Consider the following 27,811-nt stretch of genomic DNA (forward strand, 5'->3'; position numbering starts at 1 on the left):
AATGAGTAAGTTCTAGTGTTCAATAGCATAATGAGGATAACTACAGTTAACAATAATTTATTGCACATTTCAAAATAGAAAGAAGAAAAGATTTGGAATGTTTTCAGCACAAAGAATTGATAAATATGTGAGGTGATAGGTATCCCAGTTACCCAGATTTGATCATTACAGATTTCATGTTTGTATTAAAATATCACATGTACCTCCAAAAACATGTACAGCTATTATGGATCTATAAAAATTTAAAAATGTTTTTATAATATTGCTGGGAAAGAAAATAAAGGGATCCACACATGAACACAAATATACACCATTGCTTGTATATAAATAAATATACTTAGTGTATGTGGATCTGAAGAGATAAAAGAACAAGTTGGACAAAATATCCATCACTTATGCATGGCAGCAGACCCCAGAAATATAGTGATCAACAGAATCAATGTAATACAAACTTAAGACAGTGAAAGAAATATGCAATAAATAAATAAACATAAAATTGAATGATATAATTTCAGATGGTGAAAGCAGAATTTGGGCATTTAACACTTATTGTGACATATGGATGTTTCAAGAGTTGGCATTTGAATAACCCTGAAGGAAGTGGGAGTATTAGACCTGGAACAATTTCGGGAAGAACTTTACATGCAGAAGGAAGAGCAAGAGCAAAGGCCCTGAGACAGACAGAGATGAGTTTGGAGTATATAAGCAAGCAAGTCATTGTGGCAGGGTACTACGGAGCAAGGGGAAGAGAGATAAAAGATTTTGGAGAAATTACTAGCAGGAGACAGATAACAGGATGCTGTAGCATATAACTAATAAATACTTCGGGATAGTGAAAATACAACTGAATAAATCCTCTAATTTTGTGCAATTAATTTGTATATGAAAACATTTTTAACTTAAGTGTATTTCATTTTATGGGAGGAAAGGGTATTTTATAAATTTGGTCTTAGGTAACCCAGTATTGTTGTTTGTTGTATTTTCACAAGTAACATAAAAGACATATGTGGAATCTAGGCCTATTATTGGAAAACAAAAGAAGATTCTTGTGCATTGTAAAAGCAAATATGAAATGGAGTCTGGGATCTGAAGCAAATTAACCACATACTTGAATGAGGACTCTATGAGATGCTTTCATTCTCTACGTAATTTGGGCAAGTTATTCTGCTTCTGGACAGTACAGTGCTTCTAGAATGTAAAGTTGTAAGGTCTCTATGATATCTCCCAAGATGTCCCATTCCTTGCTTACGGTAGGCATTCATAAATGTAAGTTCTTTTCTTTTAAGCTGTAATAGCTCATTTGATAACTCGAGGAAGTATGCAAACTTCCTTTACACTAAGGAAGCGTCTCGAGTCCCTCTGTCATAAAACTTCATCCCTAATTGATGTTTACAACTTCACCTCTTGTTCTGGGTTAAATGGTATCTCCCTAAGATTCATGTCCACCCAGAACCTGTGAATGTGAACTGACTTGAAAATAAAGGATTTGCAGATACAATCAAGTTAAAATGAAATTGTCCTGGATAAGAGGGGGTCCCAAATCCAACATTACTGACGTCCTTATAGAAAGAGGGAAATTTGGACACAGAAACATAGACACATGGGGGAATCCCACGTGACTCTGGAGGCAGAGACTGAAATGATGCATCTGCAAGCTGAGAAACAAAGTTTTCCAGAAACAGGTAGTCAGGAAGAGACAGGGAAAAACTCTTCCCTAAAGCTTTGAGGGAAAGCATGGCTCTGCTGACACCTTGAATGTTGGATTCCTAGCCTCCAGAACTGTGAGAGAACACATTTCTGTTAAGTCACCGTTTGTGATAGGTTGTTACGGCAGCGCGAGGAAACTAATATACCTCCGTAAGTCAACTCTAGGGGAGTTTTAGCATCTGTCTAAGGGAACTGAGCAAGGACGGTGCCATTGACTTGCCTGCTCTTTATCTTTGTGTGGACATGTTAAACTTGAACTCCCTAATAAGTTAGATATCAGCTTCGTCTCTGAGTGAAAAGGAAAACAGTGGTGACTTTTTGATCAGATATTGTGAATTTGCTAAGGAGATAAGAGAGACTAGGGACTTTGTATAGTGAAAGGTCAGAGCACAGTTCTGGAAAATGCTGAGTCCACGATGAATCATAGTAACTGTAATGAAATGATAAGAACAGCAGCTGATGCTAGTGCGAGGCCATGTAGTCACCACAATGGAATGATGCCTCAATCATTCAGAGAATGGAATTCTCTGAATTCCATTACTTTCTAACTGAATGCATACATTCAACTGTGTAGTTAGAATATTTCTTATGGAAATAGCCCATGTTAATTAAAGTAACTGAACAGAATTTGCCGATGTGCAGATACCACATTGAGTCTCTAAATTCTTAGTGTTGATAACTATATCTGATATTTATCTCAAGTGTCTTAGTGTGAATAGTAGATGCTTAGGTAAAAGTAACACTGAAATGCATGAAAATATGACAAAGGGAGAAGTCAGGCAACAAAGCTTTTCTTTTTTTTAGCGGAAACAGTGTTTACTGTCCAAGAAAGGTCAAAAACACATTTTATTGCTCACAGAAATTAAAAGAATAGTTTTGGAAACATTATTACTATGTAATCATGAGCTTTTCATTGAAAATTATTTAAAGATAATTGAACACCAAGCATTACTTTGGTCTCATACAGACCAATTATTTAACAATATGTAATGAATCAAAGTATTGATAAGTTTCAAATGCATCCATTTTCTGCTATACGCCTATGAAAAACGGTGATCTAAGAAGAGTTAAATAACTTAGCATTATAATGAAGAAACATCTGGATATCATAAAACCACAAGTAGTCAGTGTAAAGAACACTACTCAACCCCTACCTGTATTGTAATGTTTAGTGCAGTATCGTAAGTCTTTTTCTTCTTTCAACAGAAACTGGGGCAAAGTGAGTCCTTCTGCCACTTGTACAGGTGCCTCATCTTGCCATTCAAAAATGAGATCATTCATTGTGTACCCAACTAGGCAAAACATAATAAAAATATGAATAGTCTAAAAAGGGCATTCAAAGAAAAGAAATACAAATTACTTTATAGTCACATAGGATGAGAAGACCAAACAGTGTCACCTTATAGTAACTCTCTGGATGGAGCTATTCATTGCCCAATTCCATTTCATAAATGTCTGTGGAATCTATTCATGTGGAACTCCCACCAAATAATATGAGAAAACAAAGTGGACTTATTAAAAGTATACCATGGTGTGTTGAAACTTGAAGGGACATGCATATACATTCTTTCCTTGGGATGGGTATCTACTGGATTAATTTGGTAATTTTTATTTTGATTTCATTCTATCTGCTTTCTCCTTACTTTGAAATTATTCAGGACTTTCTCAACAAAAACTGAAATTGTCACTTGTTAGAAAATGGCTTTTTTTTTTTTTTTTTTTTGTGAGATGGGGTCTTGCTCTGTCACCCAGGCTGGAGCGCAGTGGCATGATCTCTGCTCACTGCAGCCTCTGCCTCCTGGGTTCAAGTGATTCTTCTGCCTCAGTGTCCCAAGTAGCTGGGACTACAGGCACATGCCACCACACCCTGTTAATTTTTGTATTTTTCGTAGAGACAGGGTTTTACCATATTGGCCAGGCTGCTCTCAAACTTCTGATCTCGTGATCTGCCTGCCTTGGCCTCCCAAAGTGCTGGGATTACAAGCATCAGCCACCGTGCGCAGCCAGAAAAATGACTTAAACTTAGTGTAAGAATAAATGTCAGAAATCTCTTAATTATATACAGATTGTTCAAGGATTTAGGCATGTTAATTTTACTTCTGTTGTGTTTCGAACCTCTCCAGAGTTGCACGTAGATAGCATTTATTTCTGGGCACTTAAACCCAATTAGAAAATATCTACAAAGTGAAAGTGGAGAGGAAATGGAAATTTATGTTTTCGTGAAGATTTTGATACACATTTCATCATTTAATGATTCACCAATTTCTTACATTAATTTGAATTAAGCATTTAATTCAAAGAGAGGGGAGCATTCATTATTGATATATATGGACTTTAAAAATTTCCATCCTTTATAAATAAAGAAAACAAAGTGGACTCATTAAAAGTATACCATGACATGTCAAAACTTGAAGGGACATGCCATGGTATACTATTTATAAATAGTCAAGGTTTGGGCCAGACAAATTATATGTTTATCATGGAAAAATTTCAACTCCTTAAGCCATAATGTTGAATAGAATTGGAGTATTTTCTTTAGAATTTCTTGAACAGGCAAATAAAAGTTTATTATAGAATGCATGTATTTTCTTTGCTGTTTGGAACATCTACACCAGTATGTTACTGGAAGCTGTTGTATTTTAAAAAAGTATATTTTCACTATCATAAAGGATTCTCTTTTCCCCCCTCATGAAAATAAATAACAACTTGGGGGAAAAAAACACACACAAAGAAAATGACTTAAACTGTAACATCTGTGGGGGGAAAGTACTACCACATAATACCTCCTTGATTTAATCATTAAACATGGGACAGTTTGTGGAGGTGGAAACCCTTGCACATAATATCAGTGAATTCAGCACAGAATTGATTAATGGATTTTGTAATAGGTCAGCAGCCTTTAGTAAACTAAAATTTCCTATTTCTATATGGGAGCTATCTAAGAACTGCAGAATTTTATCTTTTCCTTCCCTCTGAGTGAGAAGCTGTTGAAATGTATGTTTAAAGACTACTGCAGAAAATGAGTCAAAAGTGAATGGGACCTGTGGGGCAGAACTGTTGTTACTTTGATCAATGAGTTTCTTGATGCCCAACTACCACAGAGGTAGAAAGAGAGAGGAGGCATGGTGTGGCCTCTGAACCAAGTCAAATGGTCGACATGTTAAAAGCAGTTGGGTGCAGTGGCTCACGTCTGTAATCCCAGCACTTTGGAAGGCCGAGGCGGGCCAATCACCTGAAGTCAGGAGTTTGAGACCAGCCTGGCCAACGTGGTGAAAGCCCATCTCTACTAAAAAACACAAAAATTACCCGGACTTGGTGGTGGGCACCTTTAATCCCAGCTACTTGGGAGGCTGAGGCAGGAGAATAATTTGAACCCAGGAGGTGGAGGTTGCAGTGAGCCAAGATCGACCATTGCACTCCAACCTGGGCAACAGAGTAAGACCCTGTCTCAAAAAAAAAGAAAAGGCAGAAGCTCCAGGTCTGTGAAGCAGCACAGAAGGGAAATGGTCCCAAACAAATTCTCCTGGAAACAAGCTTGTATTGTAGGGAAGAGGCTATGTGAGTGACTGGAAACAATTGGCATGGAGTAGGTTAGGCTGAATAGAACACTGAGTAGGGAAAGGAACTCATCACCCTCCACCCTCCCCAATACCTGGGAAAAACTCTCCCAGACACAGTGAAATCTGATCCAACTGTGGTGGTAGTGACTGGAGCCAGATGCCCTACCACACTTGACCCTTAGGTATACCTCACAGCACCCACGCCACAGGCAGTGGAGATGGTAGTAGTAAGAGCGTCACTGACCAGATCTCTTTGGACTGTATGTGATTCTGCTGCTGAAGATTTCAGCAGAAGTGTCGTCAGTGTGATGGCTCATTGTGGAGCAAGCGCTATTTGGTAGAGTTTGTGAAGTCACTGAGATTGAAGGAAGTGTGCATCTACATCTGAATTTTGACTCCAGAACAGATGTGAGAACCTGAAGGACTGTCCCCTAGGCTGATGGATTTAACACAGCAGGGACTTAATACTTGCTTATACTAGAATACATTTATTTCATTGACCCCTGAAATTAATAATGGTTTGATTGGTAATAATAGAAAGCTTTCACTTTCATTCATAAGTCCTTTAATATGTCCATTATAAATACAATTTTACTGAGAAAGTAGATGTACATTTCTCAAAGATTTAAGGATACTAAAATAGGCACCAATTCTACCTCCTGCCAGATAAGACATGTTTCTCATTCTTCCACACCTATAATCACTGAAGACAAAATATGTTTGATTGTGTCCCAGTTTAGATAGATGAATGGAAAAATGACCTGAAACTTCATTTCGTTTTTATATTCTAAAATTTTCTCAAGGTGTGCTGTGAAATGAAACTAGCTTTATGAAATTTCTTCAAAGACAAGCTTTATTTAGTTGCTAATACAATTTACAGACAGTATATGTAGCTCACTTTTGTTTCAAAGAGTCATCCACATTAGTTTAGGTACGTGTATTTCATAATCATAGTATAACACTTCATTATGGTTCAAAAAGTACTTAAGTTTGAAACCAGAAGGAAGATAGTAAGAGACAATGGTTAGGTGCAATTCCTTTATTTGAGTAACTTACTGGTTGTTAATGATAGCAACTAAGTGATAATATTGTCTCAACAAACTCTCAGACATAATTTTAAAAAATCAATACTTTTTTATAAAATTCAAAATGTTTTGAGATCCTTATGCTATTGGTTGGTAGATCTTTATACAAGTCTGAGAATGTTAAAGAGAACAGACTGGCTAATGAGATCAAGATTGTGAGCTGAACTACCTTATACCACAGTAAGCTTCCCAATGAATACTAATTTATTCAGGGAACAGACATTAACTCTAACTTCAGTCAACAACCTCGTATGGTAGCTACCATAAAACACGTAAACAAATGGCTCAGTGCAACCAAATGCTTGTTTTATCAAAGAGTTGTTCACCGAGTACCAACTGTATGGAAGGTGTCCTGCTAGGCTTCAGGCAACGTGATATATTATTGCCGAATAAAGAGTAAGTGGCATGGTAGAGGCAGAAAGTGCTGTGTCCTTTTAGCACAGGGTTCTGTGACATCTACCTAGGCCTCATTTGAGCTGGATCTTGAAAACAAGGCAGAGCCTGCATATAAAGTATGCAAAAGGTGAAGAACTTTAGGCTCAAGAAGCAGCAAAATCATTTGAAAGAAACTGCGAACTCCCAAGGTTTATAATAGCAGTGGGAACAGCTTCATTTGTCTAGAGCCAGTTTGCATGAAGAAGCATATAAAGTGACAAATAATGTAAGATGATGTTAAGTTTAAATTTCCAGTTTAAAAGTTTGATCATTGGAATCTTTTGAGCAAGTGGTGAACCACAAAAATTGTAACTGAGTAGCATCACTCTAGCAGGGTTCTTTCATGGAATTCACAAGGTCAAAACTGCTTTCATAATCATTTGCCTTTTTCATTGTGTCAACATTCGCCCTGATGTTGAAAAAACAACGATGGGCAAAACTTCTGGTGCTTTTGCACAAATAAAGGGGCTGGCACCAAACTGTGCTAGGAGTTACTGTATTTTGACTACCATATCTTGCAGTAAAAACAATCCCATTTTTATTTATGAATGTCTTTGATCCTTTATGAAACAGTCAATATCTTATAGTAAAAACAATGTCACTTTTAATTTAGAATGTTCTTGATCTTTGATGAAGCACTAACAATGATTAATTTTATTAAATTTGGACCCTATGTAAGTACCTTTTAATATTCTGTGTGTCAAAATGGGAAGTCTGCACAAAATACTCAGCTGCAGGCTGTAATATGATTCTTTCAAGGAGAATCATTGGTGTCTTTGAGTTGCAAGCTGGAACTAGCTTGGGTTTTTTGTGAAATACTATTTTTTATGTGAAAAAAATGGGTGGAAACTGTGGTTACTGTGCCTAGGTATTTGGCAGACCATTTTCTCAAAGATGAAGGAAGTGAACTTATCTGAACGTGTCATGTTAAGGGAAACAACAGACAGTATTTGCTGTCAATGATACATTTTGAACTTTCAAGTCAAAATTGGAATTTTGGAGAAATTTTTGTTACACCATGAGCTTGATAGCTTCCCAACACTTAAAGATTTTTTGATGGCCTTGATGGTAACATCAACAAATGTGATATTTTGATGTGTACAATGAAGTGTGTCAGCTGTTTGGAAGATCTAAATAACTCATCAATCTGATATTTTCAAAATGACAAAAACGTGTTTAAAAAGCATACACAAAAGACCCATTCAAAGTGCAAGATAGACAAGTTCGTTTTAACTTAAAGGAGTAGGAAGAGTTTATTGATATGGTTTCCAATTCCACATTGCAATTAATCTTTAAGAGACTTAAAGTTTTTTGCCTTCATAAGAAGGCAAAACAAAACAAAACCAAAAAACGAAAACCCTCTCATTCTTCTGCAATGGTCCACAAGGATTATAAGTCAGAGGTAACATTTCAGTAGATAATTTAACCAAAATTGGCACATAATTAACTATGTGCTTACAGGAAAAAAAGGAAAATTTCAAAGTTTTCAGTCTAAGTCACTGACAAGTAGCTATGCAACAATATTTGCTTGTATTTCATACCTCATGGCATTAGAGTAGCTTTCTTTGACCATCTAATAAAACATCTTTCCTCCAGTTACTCTACCTTACCTATTTTCTGTTTATTTTTTCCATAGTACTTATCCTTACCTAACGTTATATATATATTCATCAGGTTTTGACATTATATATATTCATCAGGGTTTTTATTTTGTTTTCCCACTTTGTCTCCTAGAATTTACTCTTTATAGAAAAAGAAATGTATTCTGTTTTAGTCAGTGGCATATTTTCTATTACCTAAAATAGTACATGGCCAGCATATAGCAGGTGCTTGAATATTTGAATTAGAAATAGAGAAGATATAAAGGGGAAGGAGGAAGTGTGTGTGTGTGTGTGTGTGTTACTTTATTTTGAGTTGCCTTGAATTTGAGATGATAGCAGAAGATGAAGGTGTTGAACCTAAGAAGTCGCAACATTGACTTATATGTTGAAGGTAGTTGAAATCATGGAACTAGATATTGGAAATGAGTTTAGGATTGAAGATATAAGTTAAGAACCACTATCTACATATACTAATTTAAATTATTGATTATTTGAAAACATCAGGGAGATAATATATAAATGAAGAGGAAGAGCTATAAAGAATCTTAGAGAATGCATTGGAAGAGAAAAGTGATGACAGGAGAGTAATAATCAAAATAGAAAATCCAAAGAGGTACATTTCAGTTACATAGAAATAAGAATATCTAATGGAATTATCTGATCATTGTATTTTAAGGTGATAAGTTTCCCAAAAGCAGAGGCTGGGAGATCATTTTTTCAGGAATGTTATAAGAGACATTCAATGTTTTAGTTAAAACTAACTGGTTTAGTTAAAGTAGATGAACTCTAACTAAGGCTTTTCCAACCCTTTGGTTTTATAATATGCTTAAGTATAGCTTTACAAATCTGTCTAATTAAAATGCACTATAAAATAAAACAATAAGAAGCATTTGGTCCTGTTATAGAAATAGGAAGACTGATCAAAGGAACCAAAGATAAAATTTAGAAAGAAATCTAAGTATGTATACACATATAATAATTGTACTATTTGCAAGTATCACAGTAAGATAGTGGAATATCAAATGGACCATAGCAATGTGAATATCTGTGTAGCAGCAGAGTAAGATGCAGATGTAATCTTGAGAGATACAGAAAAGGCCTCTGAAGCCTGACTTCTTTTTATTTTGTATAAATATATCGAGTACAAGTGTAATTTTGTTACATGCATAGATTGCTTAGCATTGAAGTCAGGGTTTTTAGAGTATCCATTACCCAAATAATGTATATTATATCCATTAAGTAACTTCTCAGCCTCCCCCTCTTCCCACCCTGTCAGCCTTCTGAGTTTCCACTGTCTATCATTCTACACTCTGTCCATATGTTCTTCAGGACTCTTCACAGTAGCAAAGATGTGGATTATTTTTGAATATACAAAATGCTCTAGGCTAACCTTGAATGTAAAGAGGCTAAATGCCCCGCTTAAAAGGCACAGAGTTGTAAGTTGCATTAAAAAAAAAAAAAAAAAAGCAAGACCTAATGGTATGCTGTCTTAAAGAGACCTATCTCACAAATAATAACACTCATAGGCTCAAAATAAAGGGAGGGAGAAAAATTTACCAAGCAAATGGAAGGCAGAAAAAATGAGGAGTTGCAATCCTAGTGTCAGACAAAACAGATTTCAAGCCATTGATCTCCATCAATGGATGACCAGATAAAGAAAATGTGAAATATATACACAATGGAATACTATTCAGCCATAAAAAGAATGAAACTATACCTTTTGCATCAATATAGATGTAACTGGAGGCCATTATCTTAAATAAAATAAGTCAGACAAAGAAGACAAATACTGCATGTTCTCATTTATAAGTGAGAAAAAACATAATATGTACACATTGGCTTAGAAATTATTTAAACACCGTAACTTTATTTGTATATTTTGTTCTCTGTTAGAAGGGCCTACTTCTTTATTATTTTCAAAACTACCTTTGCCGTGTATAGACTTTCATATTTCAGATTAATATCCAATTGAAAATCATGTTAGGATTTTCATTTACATTGCATTGAAATCATGGCTCAATTCTGAGAGAATAACATTTTCACAATAATGTATTTAAATAACCTCAGAAATGCACAATGTGGATAAATCATTCAAAATAGAGTCCAAAATCAGACCTATGTGTGGAAATTTAAGGTAAAAATGACACTTTTTGTTTTGTAGTTTTTAATTTTTTATTATTGTATTTATTTATTCAGTTTTAAATTTTAGGTCTGAGGGTACATTTGAAAGTTTGTTACATACGTAAACACATGTCATAGGGCTTTGCTGTACATATTATTTCATCACCTAGGTATTAAGTCCAGTATCCAATAGTTGTTTTTTCTGCTCCTCTCCCTTCTCCTCCTCTCCCACTTCAAGTAGATGCCACTGTCTGTTGTTCCCTTCCTTGTGTTCATACGTTCTTATTATTTGGTTCCCACTTATAAGTGAGAGCATGAGGTATTTGTTTTTTTCTTCCTGCATTAGTTTGCTAAGGATAATAGCCTCCAGCTCCATCAGTGTTCCCACAAAATACATGATCTTGTTCTTTTTATGACTGCATAGTATTCCTTGTTTTATATGTACCACATTTTCTTTATCCCTTTATCCAGCCTGTCATGGATAGGCATTTAGGTTGATTTCAAGTGTTTGCTATTGTGAATAGTGCTGCTATGAACATTCGTGTGCATGTGTCTCTATGGTACAATGATTTATATTCTTCAGATTATATATCCAATAACAGGATTGCCAGGTTGAATGGTAGTTCTGCTTTTAACTCCTTGAGGAATGGTCATACTGCTTTCCACAATGGTTGAACTTATTTACACTCCCACTAACTGTGAATAAGTGTTCCCTTATCTCTGCAACCTCACCAGCATCTGTCATTTCTTGACTTTTTAGTAATAGCCATTTTGACTAGTGCAAGATCGTATCTCATTGTAGTTTTGACTTGCATTTCTCTAATGGTCAGTGATGTTGAACTTTTTTTCATATGAAAAAATGTGCTGGCCACTTGTCTTGTTTTGAAAAGTGTCTGTTTATGTCCTTTGCCCACTTCTTAATGGGGTTGTATCTTCTCTTATTGTAAATTTGTTAAAATTCCTTATAGATGTTGGGTTTTAGGCCTTTGTCAGATGCACAGTTTGCAAATATTTTCTCCCATTCTGTGGGTTGTCTCTTTACTTTGTTGATAGTCTCTTTTAATGTGCAGAAATTCTTAAATATAATTAGTTCCTACTTGTTTATTTTTGCTTTTGTTGCAATTGCTTTTGGTGTCTTTATCATGAAATCTTTGTCCATTGCTATGTCCAGGATGGTATTTCTTAAGTTATCTTCTAGGGTTTTTGCAGAATTGGGTTTTACCTTCAAATATTTAATACATCTTGCGTTGATTTTTGTATATAGTGTAAGGAAGGAGTCCAGCTTCAATCTTTTGCTTGTGACTAGCCAGTTATCCCAGCACCATTTATTGAATAGGGAATCTCTTCCCCATTGATTGTGTTTGTCAACGTTTTCAAAGATCAGATGGTCGTAGATGTTTTGTCTTTTTTCTGGGCTTTCTATTCTGTTCAGTTCGTCTATATGTCTGTTTTTGTACCAGCACCCTTCTCTTCTGGTTACTCTAGCCTTGTAGTATAGTTTAAATTCAGGTAGCATGATGCCTCTATATTTTGCTTAGGATTGCCTTGGCTATTCAGGCTCTTCTTTGGTTCCATATGCGTTTTAAAATATATTTTTCTAGTTCTGTGAAGAATGTCATTGGTAATTTTATAGAAATAGCATTGAATCTGTAAATTGCTTCGGGCTAAACTTGAATGTAAATGGGCTAAATGTCCCGCTTAAAAGGCACACAGTGGCAAGTTGGATTAAAAAAAAGACCTAATAGTATACTGTCTTCAAGAGACCAATCTCACAGATAATGACACTCATTGCTCAAAGTAAAGAGATGGAGGAAAATCTACCAAGCAAATGGAAAACAGAAAAAGCAAGGATTGCAATCCTAGTTTTAGACCAAACAGATTTAAAAGCAAAAAAGATAAAAAATGACAAAGAAGGTAAAGGGTTCAATTCAACAGGAAGACCTAGCTATCCTAAATATATATGCACTTACCACAGGGGCACCGAGATTCATAAAGCAAGTTCTTGGAGACCTACAAAGAGAAATAGACTCTCACACAATAATACTGTGAGACTTCAACAGTACACTGAGAGTGTTAGTCAGATCGTCAAGTCAGAAAAGCAAAAAACATATTCAGGATGTAAACTTGACACTGGACCAAAAGAATCTAATAGACCTTTACAGCACTCTCCACCCAAAACCAGCAGAATATACATTCTTCTCTTCACTACATGGCACATACCCTAAAATTGACCATGTAATTGGACATAAAACAATCCTCAACAAATTTAAAACTAATGAAATCATACCAAACACACTTTTGAACCACAGTGCAATCAAAACAAAAGTCCACACTATGAAAATTGCTCAAAAGCATGCAAACACATGAAAATTAAACAACACAGTCCTGAACGACTTTGGGGTAAATAATAAAATTAAGGCAGAAATCAAGTTCTTTAAAAATAATGAGAACAAAGATACAACATACCAGAACCTCTGGGACACAACCAAGGCAGTGTTAAGGAGGAAACTGATAGCACTAAATGTCCACATCAAAAAGGCGGAAAGATCTCAAATTAACAACTTAACTTCACAACTGAAAGAATTAGAGAAGCAAAAACAAATCAACCCCACAGCTAGCAGAAGACAAGAAATAACAAAAATCAGAGTGGCTCAGATGGAAATCAAGCCACAAAAAAGCCATTCAAAAGATCAAAAAATCCAGTAGTTTTTTTTTTTTGAAAACATTAATAAAACTAGGCCACTAGCTAGACTAATAAAGAAGAAAGGAGAGAAAGTCCAAATAAATATAATTAGAAATGATGAAGGGAATGTTACTACTGACTCCACAGAAATAAAAACAACCATCAGAAACTATCATGAACACCTTTACACACACAAACTAGAAAACCTAGAAGGGATGCTTAAATTCTGGACATGTACAGTTTCCCAAGACTAAGCCAAGAAGAAATTGATTCCCTAAACAGACCAATAACAACCTCCAAAATTGAATTAGTAATAAATAGCCTACCAACCAAAAAAAAAAAAAAAAAAAAAAAAAAAGCCCGGGAGCCGATAGATTCACAGAATCATAGTTCTGAATTTTACCAGATGTACAAAGAAGAGCTGGTACCATTTTTACAGAAGCTATTCCAAAAAATTGAGGAGGAGGGATTCCTCCCCAGCTTATTATATGAGGCCAGAATCATCTTGATACCAAATCCTGGCAAAGACACAACAAAAAAATAAAACCTCAGGCCAATATCCTTGATGAACATCGGTGTAAAAATTCTCAACAAAATAATTTCAAACTGAATCCAGCAGCACATCAAAAAGCTAATACACCATGATCAAGTAGGCTTCATTCTCAGGATGCAACGTCGGTTCAACATATGCAAATCAATAAATGTGATTCATCATGTAAATAGAACAAAAGACAAAAACCAAATGATTATCTCAATAGACTCAGAGAAAGCTTTTGATAAAATTCAACACTGCTTCATGTTAAAAACTCTCAATAAACTAGGTATTGAAGGAAAATACCTCAAAGTCATAGGAGCCATCTCTGACAAACATGCAGCCAACATTATACTGAATAGTCAAAAGCTGGAAGCATTCTCCTTGAAAATTGGCACAAGACTAGAATGTCCTCTCTCACCAATTTATTCAACATAGTATTGAAAGTCCTAGCTAGAGCGATCAGGCAAGAGAAAGATACAAAGGATATCCAAATAGGAAGAGAGGCTGTCAAACTACCTCTGTTTGTAGATGACGTGATTTTATATCTAGAAAACCCCATAGTCTTGGCTCGAAAGCTCCTCCAGCTGATAAACAACTTCAGCAAAGTTTCAGGATACAAAATCAATGTACAAAAATCACTATGATTCCTACACACCAGCAACAGCCAAACTGAGAGCCAAATCAGAAAGGCAATTCAATTTACAAATGGCACAAAATAACAAAATAATAAAATACCTAGGAATAACCAGGCATGTGAAAGAAAGATCTCTACAATGAGAATTACACAACACTCCTTAAAAAAATCAGAGAAGACACAAACAAATGGAAAAATATGTCATGCTAATGGATAGGAAGAATCAATATCATTAAAAAAATGATGCTTTAAATTAACATGGCAAAATTTTAATAAAATATGATGAAAAAAATTTCTATTTACTATTTACTTAGAAAAAGGAGTGATGCAAAAATAAAATATAATTTTATTTAAAATATAAACATAATTTGTGCTATACAAGTTCTGGATTAAAGGACATGATAATATTTTGCAACATTGGCATGTACAAAGCATAATTTATTAAGAAAAACAAATTTTATTATATGTATATTTAAAACTTTACTGTGAAAGGTATTGTAAAGTTAAAATATGAATAACATATGGAAAATAACATGTGTAACAAATACGATACAATATAATATAATTTAATATAATATAATAATATTATAAAAACAAAAAGATAATTCTATATTAATGGTTTAAATAGACAAGTTACAGAAGAAACAGCAATGGTTACTAAGTATGCAGGAAAAAAAGCTGAAACTGAAAGAGATGTAAATACAATAAAATACAATTTTATATCCATGAGATTAGGTAAAAAACCTTAAATCTGACATAAACTGGCAAAGTTCATATGAGTTTGGTACAAAAATGTTTTAAAATTTACTGTATTTTGTTTGAAATATCTTTTGGGTTTATAATCATTCATATAGTATATGCATATATACACATATGTATTCATAGAGACAAACACAAATGCATATGTATGACAGAGAGAGAGGGAGAGAAAGTAAGGAAAAGAAAGTAAAAGGCAACTGGTAATGAGGCAAACAAAGTAGCTAAGACTAGAAAGGAGGATTGTGAGTAGAGGCTACTAATGCATTCATTGTGGTTTGTTTCTCAGTTTCTATTAAAATTTCCTTGCACAAACATACCAATTTTGAAGAAATCATTCAAATTTATTACATTATCACTTTTTAAAATCATAAAATCTTTGGTGGTTTAAAAATAGCTTAAAAGACTGCACACGAGAAAAGAGGTTATACAAAACGTTACACAGTGGGTAAATATGTAAAAGAAGCACTTATTCAAAGGGAGAATGTGGGCTGTGAGTACACTTAAGTTGAAAATGAGTTTAAAGATTTACTAATAAATTGTAGATTCACATTTTGTTTTAAAAGTAAACCAGAATCATATTTGGTCTGGCTAGCTCAAAAGTTAGGCAGGGTTAGGGTGGAGACAGAGAGAGATTTCTAGTTTGACCCAGTTTGCAAATGCTTATGTTCTTAATTAGCAGCTGGAATTCAAAAAGCAGAAGGAAGAAAATGCTCACTCTTGGCACATGCTGACTATTGCTAGGAGAAATATTGCTCAAGTAAATCTCATTGACCTGACAAGGAACAACTGCTATGTCAAAATGTATTTAACTAAAACATTTTTATTTATAATTTGTGCATTTCATTTGAATACTCTTACCATAAATCAGGCCGTTACATGTGGTTTCATTTAAATTATTGGTCCAGTAAATTAAGTATCTTCTTAGTAATTACCTTTTCTCTAAAACTTCTGGTATAGCTGACCTATAACCATTGTCTTATGAGACATTTTAACATATATCACAGACTTAAGGTTTCCCCCTCTCTCTTGGGAAAAGTGTGGATATATAATTTGTGACTCCTAACTGCTCTTCTTAAATGACAAACACAACAATAACTTCGTTCATATTTCTCAAAACTTCACAAAATTGACACACTTTGAATGCACAAAGTTTAAATTTTTGTGAGAAATTTCAATTAAAATCTCAAAATGACCTGACCCTGAGCTCATTTCAATGAGGGAAGCCATCGTGGTTGGTTGGATTTCACTGTAGGAGAAGTTGTAAGAGGGTCTTGCTTGACTACCTTTTGGAATAAACTTCAGGTTGTTAGAAAACATTCTGTGTCTGCCTCCCAGGATATTGGAGGTTCAGATCTGCTCAAATTTGTGAAACAATTCACTAAACAGGCCCCAAATCATAATTGACACTGTGAGCCAAACCACTTGAGCAGCATCTGAAAGTTGTGTCATGTTTTGAATAGAGAATAGTAAGGCAGTAATGCTTTGACTGGTCTTGGAGTTTTTTTATCTTTGATATATTTATATATTTTTAAGAGATAAGGTCTCACTCTGTTGTCCAGGATGGAGTGCAGTGAAGCAATCATAGCTCACTGCAGCATCGAACTCCTGGGCAAAAGTTATCCTCCCAAGTAGCTGGGACTACAGGCAGGTGTCACCACGCCCAGCTACTTTTTTGGGTTTATAAATTTTTTCTAGAGATGGAGGTCTTGTTATGTTCAAAGTATAGCCATATACAAACATAAAATGTACCATCCTAACCGTTTTAAAGCATTCAGTTCAGTCATATTTGGTATCTTCACAATGTTGTACCAGCAATCTCCCAAACTATTTCATCTTGCAAAACTGAAACTCTACATTCATTAAACAACTCTCCATTCACCGCTTCTTCTTTCCACTGAGAACCACCATTCTACATTTTGCTTATATGACTTTAGCTGCTCTAAATTCATATATAAGTAGATTCATACAGTATTTGTCTTTGTGTGACTGGCTTATTTCATTTAACAAAGTTCTCAAAGTTTATCTATGTTATAGTATATGTCAGGATTTTCTTCCTTTTAAGTTTGAATAATATTCCATTGTATGTATATAATATTTTGTTTCTCCACTCATCCATTGATGGAAATGGGTTACTTTCATATTTTGAAACATAAAGGCGGGTAACTTTATTTTGGATTTTCCAGCCTCCAGAACTGTGAGCCAATACATTTCTATCCATTAAAAATGACCTAACCTGTGGTATTGTGTCATAGAAGCAAAATACAGACTAAGATATGGATTTTACCACAATTAAAAGCTAAAAGAAGAAAAGACTGGTGACATTTTGGGGGAGGAAATAGATGGTGGATGCACAGTGTGCGGAAGACCTGTGGTATCATGACATGAGTTGAAGGTAGAACCTGCGTAAATGCAATGAATTAGCCTTCAATAGACTTTTCAGTTACGTAAGAGAAGAGAGGAGTCATTCTGAATAACCAACCTGATGTTTTCTTGAATGGATCTTTAGGTGAAATATGGCTACAAGCGAGCTCTATTAGCTGCACTGTAAAAAATATGACCATATGATTGACTGTCATTAAGAGAAACAAAGAGATCACTGTCTTAATTTTTACTAGAATTTCTAGTGATAATAAGTGAGAAATGAGAGACATTTTCTCGTCTACATGGAACTTGCATGTAGTGGGTGGTGGTGAGGTGGGCAATAAAAATGTTATCAGAAATAAAACAATCATTTCAAATGTTGATATGTATTTTGAACTAAATTTATAATTTAATGAGATAGGAAGCAACTGGGGAGAAGAGAGCTGACTTAAGAAAAGACTATCAGAAATGGCCTGGTTTCTTCAGGAAACATATTTTAGGCAGAGAGAAGAGCACAGTTTTATTTGACATAAGGATTATGGTAACCACATCATTAATAACCACAGAAGCACAATGTTGAAATAAATAGATAAACATTTCATTTGATATCAAATATCTTTGTTAGCAACTTGTCTGAAAAAGTATACAAACATGAAGTAAAGGAGGTAAATGATAAGCCAAACAGAACACTGAAACCAAATATAACAATAAGTATTTTCTTGATGTATTAAGGCTATACATTTAATTTCATCCATATTGAAGTTGAAAGTGCAAACAAGAAAGGGATCCCTGGGTTCTATAAGAATAGGAGGGAATAGGAATGCTGCTTGAGGAGGACAAGAGAAAGATAAACGTTTTATCTATATCTTCTCTCTGAAGGAAAATAAAATTCCAGAGCATGAATATGTTTGCAGATGAGATTGCTGATGCTATATGGAATCTCAGAGGGGTGATAAAGAATTTTGCAAAGCTTCTAAGAGATTAATGTTGAGAATATTTTCAAGTTTATTAACAGGTAGATTCTGTGAATTAAAGGAGCTTAACACCAAATCCATACAATTCTGGAGTAGTTAAGATTACATCTGGGAGCAGGTAGAGCAGGAAGCTGTGGTCAGTAGGAGCCAGAATTACGGTCATAAAGGAAAAGCCATGCTACATTTATATCATATTATAATCTTATTACTGACTATGCTAGAATATTAAGGGATACTATAGTGTTCTCAGCAAGATATCTGATGAATTCTAATGTTTTTCTTATAAACAAGGATTTCAAAATGTTGAAATTGGTATCAATTTAAGTAGTTCATAGCTGATTGAAAAAGCAATTGTTGATTTTTTTCAGTAGTAATAAATCAAGACAAATACCTCTGGTGCACTGTTGCAAGGCTTTCAGTCCTGTCCTTCTGGGAGTGTGTAATGATATATTGTTCAATTCTCTGGGTGATTAACCAGTAGAGACATGGATCATCAAAGCAGAATTATGTACTAAACCTAGCAAGATGATCTTTAACTAGAAAAAAAGGTAAAGTACTTTGTATTTATCCAAGTGAACCAATTTAGTAAACACGGAATGGGGAACATAGAACTTAGTTGTAGTACTCACCTGACTGTAGATGTGTTCTGAGTTAAGAGTGTTTTGCAGCTATCTCTAATGTATGTGTGATCTGAAACTGCAATAGTAACAGAATGATTGGCACTGTCACTGGTGGGAAGCGCTACTCTACAGTCTCGATTTAGGCCAATTTTAATACATGGGAAGACGTCTAGGAGAAAGGAAATAGGCAAAGGAGGGAACTCTAAGTCTTTTCACATGAGAAAACAAATGAAATTACTGGGTATGTTTAACTTGCAGAGATAATTTAAGAATACCACAGTTACAATATATAAGTATTTGGAAATCATCATATAGATTTTTAAATGACCAATGGTTGTATGAAAAGTTTTTGAGCTATTAAATCATATTGTTTTCTCTGTCCGCTTCACAGTTGTGTGACCTTGGGAAAGTCACTTAACTTCTCGAAGCATAATTTGACCATATGATTGACTGTGGTCAATATGCTTAGAATACCTGATGATCAGTAAAAATTCAACCTAGAAAGATGTGGACAGATTAGAACAGAATGGCCACTGGTGTTGCATAGGATGGAATATTTAATGTTTAAGTGGGGATTTATTTTATAAGTAGTGAGCTCATTAATGTATAGTTTTGTCTTGGGAGGACTTCTGTTTTCTAGCTAACACTGTAACTGCAGAGGTTTAAGCAACAAATACTCAGGAAACAAGAACCATCTGTATTTCTCACTAGGCAAACAAAAAACATAATATTATTTTGAACAGTATCCAAACTTTTAAATTATGAAAGAGCTTGGATGACAGTAGAGACTATTATAAAATAATTGTGAAAAATCATCACCAAATCTTATCTTTTGCCTTAGCTAATTTAGCATAAATTCCAGAGTAAGTGATCTGAGTAATGTCAAACATGTTTTTAAATGAATCTGATAAATTAAAATTATAAAAACCTCTCATCTCTCTTTAGAATTTTCTATCCCCAAACCCCATTAAAGTGTATTCTATCTTTAGATATTTCTATCCAACAATACTATTAAAGTACATTTCAAGTTTCTGAAAGCTTTTGCTAGTGTTTTTTTTTTTTCTTTTCAAGTTGACCCTTAAAAATTACTCTGTAATTTTAGAAATTTAGGCTGTTCTTTTTGGCAAACAGTACTTCTTCACTGAGTTATTTTCTTTTCAAATCTAAATAATTTTTTTAACTTTTACGCATTAGTGAGGTTTTCCACTTTTATTGTCTACATTCCTCTTTTTTTTGAGACGGAATTTCACTCTTGTTGCCAGGGCTGCAGTGCAACATACTCCTCTTTGGATGTGAACTACAGAATTAGACCCTTTAGGGAAATAGTAATAGTTTATGAATCATGTGTCATCAATGGCTCTTAATTGTTATTCTGATTCTAGGAAACCATTATCCAGTATTTTTACATGATTAAAAAAATCCTTCATGGCTTTTTTTTTTTTTTTTTAAACTGGCAAATAAAAAAAACAGTTAGGAATTTTCCTTTTAACGTAAATAAAAAACTGAAAATTAAGTCTTGAGTTTTTTTCCTGCCTCTAGTCCTGTACACCAACTTCCACCAAACATTCCTTAGGGACATAGTCTAGGTCTTAATATAGTCAGTTATTTGTTTTCTGTCAAATAAAATAATTTATAATTGCTTTTATGTAAAAATGTATTTGTGATATAAATGAAAATGTATCTGTTGAAAATTACCTCATGTTGCTAGCACTTCATACGGGTTAAAATAATTCAGATAATGGCATCTGATAAGTAATCAGTAAACTAATGCAATCTAATCCTGAGAAGGAAGGTTAGTGATCACTTTAGTAGTTTATCTTCACTAGGAACTTTCCTTGGTTTCATTTATTGCAATCAAGAACTGAACATAAAAATTGAGGCTCAAATTTAAAGCAGTTAGTGAAAAACAAGTCTTCATTGCAGAATTCTGTGTGTGGCATATATGGGTTGATATTTTTATTGTTATTTTCTTAGGTTTCTCCTAGTAAAATACAAATTTTGAGAATAAAATGTGAATTCTGGAGATGCATATTGTCATGGGAACTGGCCTATGTCTTCTTACTGACCTTGAGATTGAAAAATGAGTATTAAAAAGAGAGAGAAATAAATGAACATAACACATTTTCTTCATATCCAAAAGCAAACATTTATAATATTTATCCCAGAATGAAGTTGAATTAAGTATGTTCTAGATCAGAGGAATGAACAGTATGTTGAACTTCTGACTGTTATACAAGCAGTTGCATGAAACTCTGTTGTGATTTGAGGAATAAGCACATTCCCAGAGAGACCTTTATAATTTGATAAGGGAAACATCTGAACTTGGAACATACAAACGGGGCCACATTATTTCCTTTGACTTCAGTGGAATTCTCAGTGATGGGTTAGCTTTCTAAATTACTGTAACGGTAAAGATTCAACTTTAGTGTAGTTATTTTATTTTTATTTTAAATGGCAGCAGAGTGAAACACTATGATAAATACCACTTGTGTTGCAGCGAATACATTTTTTTTTTTTTTTTTTTTTTTTTTGAGACGGAGTCTCGCTCTGTCGCCCAGGCTGGAGTGCAGTGGCCTGATCTCAGCTCACTGCAAGCTCCGCTTCCCGGGTTTACGCCATTCTCCTGCCTCAGCCTCCCGAGTAGCTGGGACTACAGGCGCCCGCCACCTCGCCCGGCTAGTTTTTTGTATTTTTAGTAGAGACGGGGTTTCACCATGTTAGCCAGGATGGTCTCGATCTCCTGACCTTGTGATCCGCCCGTCTCGGCCTCCCAAAGTGCTGGGATTACAGGCTTGAGCCACCGCGCCCGGCCGCGAATACATTTTTATACCTAAATATTGAAGAAGACATAATGTTGATTTTCTATTTTTTTTACCTTTAATGACTCTACCCTCCATGAATAAACTAGATTAATCATATTTTCCAAATAGCCTCTAGGAAACATATTGTTAAAATATTACAGAGTTCCTTATTGTCTTTCTCTGTTTCTTTTCTTCCTCTATCCCCCATTTTTCTGAAACTTGATGATGCTGGCTTTCTCTGGCTCTCTTTTGGTTGTCGTTTTCTGTGCTAGCTCCAGAAATCTTATTGATTTTCATGTCTCCATGCTTATTCATGTCTCAATAAGCACTATTTCTAAGATGATGTCTCTATATTTGCACAAACATTCCTAATTCAAGCTCTATCCTAAAATTTCCCATAACCCAAAGTAAATTTTTAGTGGAACATATATTTTCACAAAAAACACAGTAAGGTTAAACAGACATCAGCTTTGATCCACTTTTTCCATGAATAGCCTTCTTTTTTTCAGATTAATGTAGACATAGCAATATTCAGTTCTCCTGATTGAGAGGAAACTTGAGGAAATCATCTTTATGCATAATTCTTCTTTTTATACAGCAAATATTTGAACAGATTTTCAAAATGTTTTCTGTTGTTCCCATCATTATTATCTCTGCTCTTGGAAATTCTCATTAATTTATAACAAAGTTAGCTATTTATGTGGATGTTTTTCCCCCAGGCTTCCTTCTTGTTTTCAAATAAAGGTTTTGGCTGAATTTCCTTTCCATAACTATGACTGAAAAAGATAGACTAGATCAGGATTTTCTTTCATTGCTTTTAACCTGGCATGCTCTGATTGTTTCTATTTCTTCATTCTGTATGTTTTATATTCAATCAACCTAATTTTTTAATTTAGATTATTTCTCCAAGGACGTGTCTAGATTCTGAGATTTTTCAAAGCACCAGTTTTAGGGGTTTTTGTGATTCTTTGGATACTCTGTTGTGTCGTTTTGTTCTTTTTGAATAGAATGCTTAGTGAAATTGTTTTTACTAAAAAAAATCTGGCTTAGTTGTATCTAGAAATTTTGATATGTTGTGCTTTCATTGTAACATCACATTTTTCTTAATTTTCACCTTTAAACAAATAGTCATTTAGTGCATGTTTTTCATTCCAGTTATGCAAGTATATATTAATATATAATAATGTATGGGAACTTGTAGTAATTTACAGTAATTCTATATTGTTATTGGTTTCTAATTTTATAACATGTTGATTCATAGGAGGTTACTGAAACTTCCTTGGTGGTGTATAACATAATCAATTTTTGTAAATGTTTCCATATGCTAAAAACAAAATTAAACAAAGAAACAGTAAGAATTATCTCTATGATTTGTTTTGTTCAAATATACTGTGCTTGTATAATCCAGTAAATTGTTGATTTATCTGTTTTTTATGCAGTTCATCCTGCTTTTGCTTAATATATTTAGAAGTTATATGGTTAAATACTTACATTTTCCTAATTATATATGGAATTTTTTTTTTTTTTTTTTTTAAGAAAGAGTCTCACTCTGTCACCCAGGCTGAATGCAGTGGTGCCATCTTGGCTCACTGCAACCTCTGCCTCCTGGGTTCAAGCGATTCTCCAGCCTCAGCCACCCGAGTAGCTGGGACTACAGGCAAGGGCCACCATGCCTGGCTAAGTTTTGTATTTTTAGTAGGGATGGGGTTTCACCATATTGGCTAGGCTGCTCTCAAATACCTGACCTCAAGTGATCCACCTGCCTTGGCCTCCCAAAATGCTGGGATTAAAGGCGTGAGCCACTGTATATTGATTTTTTACCAGCATGCTACTCAAGTATTTGTGCCTCATAATTTTTTTCTGCCATTAATTTTTTTCTGATCAAAATTATTCTGGACTTTTTCAAGGTATATTTCTCACATATACATTTTTAAAATTTTTCTTTACCAAATTATTATTATTTTTTGCGTGGATTTCTTAGAAAGTGTCTAGTTGTCGACATAGTGTTGGGTCTTGATATTGGTTAACATCTAGTTTGAGAATCTCTTTTTTTCCTAAGTGAATTTAACCCTTTTATTCTATTTTTATTCTTTGATATTATTCTTAACTCATACATTTTTTTTTCTCATCAATTTCTAATGCAAGTCTTCTCTTACCCTGGATTTTCCTTGCATAAGCCTCTTCCCCAGTAATTTCTTTTCCTCTAACTAGGAATTTTATATCATCTATGGTTTCAATTATAAGTCGTAAATGTGTACTTTGAGGGCATGGGATCACTGATAGTTTAGACAAGATAGTCTTTTCTAAGTTAGTTATTCATTGCTAATTTTGTTCTTCTCTTATTCACTTTCTCCTTTGTTTTAACAGTATCCCATTAACATTTGCTTATTATCTTTAATTGAATTATTATATTGGCATAAATATCATTTATATCATTATATTTCAGGTAGGCTCTGAAATTCTTGAAAGCAGAGAAATTTTTGCTTCATTTGTTGTTATACCACCCAACATAATCTGCGGAATATATTAGGTATTTGATAAATATTTTTCAATTGATGCCTAAATGAAAGAATATTTTCCAGGCCACTTGGAACAGTCTTGACCATTGACATATACTTATTGAACTTTTACTGAATTTAAGGAAGTTGTACCATGACAAGCCATTAAAGTGTTTGCTTTTAAATTGTGTTTCCTTTTTGCCTGCTTCCCATGTCTTAATATTATTGAACATTTTCTTTTCTTCCTTTTTGCAGTCAGATTTCATTCAAAGGTGGACCCTGGGATTCTTACAGCTCTTGCTTTCCAGTAGCTTAAACATTTTTTGCCTACTTTCCAGTGGGTTCCACTGATTTACAATCTTTTATCTTGACCTTTTAGCCACTATTTAAAGAGAAAGAAAAAAATAGATATAAATTTTTCTTAAAACATATATATATACACACATATATGTAGATTCGTATGTATGAATATATATATACATGTGTATGCATATGTACACAGAAATGTAGGCATTTCTTAATATATATGTATGTATTATATATTATATGTGTGTGTGTATATATACATGTAATTGTCCTAAAAATGTTTTAAGAAAAAAATTTGACATTAGCATCTGCTGCGGGAGTTTAATAAACAAAGTCTCTATGGTGAACTAAATTAAAATTAATTCCTAATAAGAGCAGGAAGTGCTTAATGACTGAAATATTAAACAACCCCTTGAACAACCCACTCGTATTTCTTATAGAGGAATTAAGAAATAAAGGGGAAAAGAAAAGAGACTCTCTTTTCTTATGTTGAGAAATGTTCTGAGAAAGGCAGACACACGAGAGGTTTTACTATGTCAGCTTTTGTGCCCTGCAAAATAGAACCAGTAAGCTTTCCTTACTCAAAACAGAAGCCCAGTGATCTAACCAACCCTCAGGCACTGTACTTTTTCTCATCTTTCTTTAATAAGTAACATTCATGGAATAAAAGATTTCACTCACTGCTCCCACTTCCTCATCACTCACCTAAAAAAAAAACAAAACCTTTTTAGATTCCAGCTTTGACCATCATTATTCTAATCACATTTGTCTTTGTTAACAGTAACAATTGCTTTTTTCAAGCACCTTACAAAACTTTCTTTGCAGCATTTGATTTTGTTACACAGAACTCCTTCACAGTCCTTTCTCTTTTGAGGTTGAACAGTGTTGATTTTAATCTGCCATCCTTGCCTTTGTCTGGAATTTTTTCCAACAACTTCTAAATGTAGGCATTTTTTAAGGGTCTGTTCTTGTTCGTGTTTTGTTTTCCTCTCTACATTCTCCTCTTCAGCTATTTCATCTGATTCCTTGAACCACTCTGTATATGGCTTTTAATAGTTGATCTTCACTTTTCGCTCCCTCTTTGGCTTTAGACCTAAATTTCCCAGATCTCAAACATATTAAGATGGATTTTATCAATTGTTCCATTAACATTTGTTTCTCATCCCCTGTTCCCTTTCTTCGTCATTGCTTCTAAACTGATCCCACTTATCTAAGCTTTTTCGCTCGGACACACGGGAAGTCTCTGGCTTCACGTCCGCTGTGAATCAACCTCTCCTGTTTCTACCTTCCACATAAGTGTGCTTTATCCTACTTTCTGTTCTTTTTGCTGGAAAATTATGAAAACTTCTTAAATAATCTTGGTTCATTTAACTAAAATAATCTTTAAGAGGTACAGCAAGGACCAAACAATTTTCTTGCCCCTTATATGTTGAACCATTTCTCAGACCTATTGATTAATATCCACGCCCCGCCCCTGGACTTAGTAATTTGGGTGCCACTTAGAGGGTCGTGCACATTTTTAAACACTATGCGCTAAATGTACTTAATTTTTCAACCAAGATATACAATCAGCCTGTCCTCAAATTGCCCTTCTTCAATTTCAAAATCAGCCCTGCCGCTTCTCCCCACATAGATTGATTGCTAAGTAGCTCCCCCAATTTTAATTTATTTTATTTCCTCTCATTTACGTGAATACTTTATCCATATGTGTGCTAATTATTTAAGAACTATTTATAAAAATAATCAATTTAAATTTTCTGAGGAGGAATTGTAAGAGAAATTCATATTTCCACTTCTTAAGTAAAACCAAGTGGGAGAGGGAGGGCGATAGTCACGTTGCCCCACAAAGTTGGTCCGCCATCTAGTGACAACTCCATCACACTACAAGCCTTGCCTTTGACACCTGGAGTCTGAGGATAGGCCTTCAAATTTTCCTCAAGGAATGTGTCAAACCGTCCTTTTCTTCCCCCTCGTATAACATACTGTCATAAGAGAAAATATTGCATTTTGCTTAATTTTTATATGAGATTAAACACTGTAAACAATTAATTTAGGTCTGATTACATAGATCAGAGAAAGGGTAGGATGTGAAATGTTCACCTGTATTAACATTAATCAGTGAGGCATATGGGTCCACTTTGAAAGAAGAAATTTAGAGGAATACCTGAAAGTTTAAATAAATCTGTGAGAAAGTGTGAGAAATTTTGTCTTCTGAGATAACATACATAACATACCCAGCAGAGTGACATTAAAATAAAAAACATTGGTTATCGGAAGCAGCATAAGTTTGGAGGCAGTTTGTCATTGTCACCTTTGTGAATTGGAGCCGAATATTCAATCATTCAACATGACCATTTTCACATTTGAAAACATAGGGATAACAATATCTTTGTTGTCAGTATAAGAAAAATATATATAGACACTTGGTTGATAAGAGGCTCTTAATAAATGATAGTTTGTTTTTAATGATTGCCGTCCTTTTCACTTCTGATAATGTGTATGGTAACATGTATCTAAACTTCAAGCTTTAAAAATCTGTTATTTCTAGATCCTCAAATTGTTTCTTTCTCATAGTGTAGAGTGCATGTATTGGTAGGTATCATTATTTTCAGCACCTGGTGAAAGGTTATATGCCTATTCAGTAAGTATGTGACCAAAATGATTACAAAATAAATTAGCCATCTTAGGCATTCAAAGTTTGTATCTACTATACTGTAAAAGTATTTTAAAAAGTAAGTGGTTCATACTCACAGCTTTCCAGTTGCATTATACATGTTTGTACATCCATGGGAAAATTCTTGAGATCCATTGGACAGGAAAGTGTTAATGTTAATCTGAAAGTGAAAGTAATTATTTTTAAAGGAAATTTATGACATTACATTAATATTCTATTGTACAGGAGAAACAATGTTGCTTTGGTAATGACTAACTCAGATTTAAGTAAAAATTTCTCCAACTTATGTATCTTACTTACTAAAAAATAGCTATGCCCTTATACACAAATCTGGCTTTGGTGGACTGGGGGTTGGATAGCTGCATATCTTAGGTTGGTGCAAAAGTAATCGTGGGTTTTGCCATGAAAAGTGCTGGCAATACAGCAATTACCTTTGCACCAACCTAAATATAAACAT

At 34.3% G+C, this 27,811-nt stretch overlaps 1 protein-coding gene across 2 annotated transcripts in view; it reads right to left on the reverse strand.

Annotated features, from left to right (window-relative positions):
- The window catches only part of GLRA3 (glycine receptor alpha 3), a 173,550-nt gene that overhangs the window by 38,126 nt on the left and 107,613 nt on the right, over window positions 1-27,811 (reverse strand). For both annotated transcript variants that reach the window (XM_005556328.5, XM_015451040.4), the window contains exons 5-6: window positions 27,432-27,514; window positions 2,862-2,999 (exon numbers count right to left, since the gene is read on the reverse strand). In XM_005556328.5, coding sequence (XP_005556385.2) covers window positions 2,862-2,999; window positions 27,432-27,514 — 221 coding nt within the window. The remainder of the gene's footprint in view (window positions 1-2,861; window positions 3,000-27,431; window positions 27,515-27,811) is intronic.

This window comes from Macaca fascicularis, chromosome 5 (assembly GCF_037993035.2).
Source record: "Macaca fascicularis isolate 582-1 chromosome 5, T2T-MFA8v1.1".
NCBI lineage: Eukaryota > Metazoa > Chordata > Mammalia > Primates > Cercopithecidae > Macaca > Macaca fascicularis.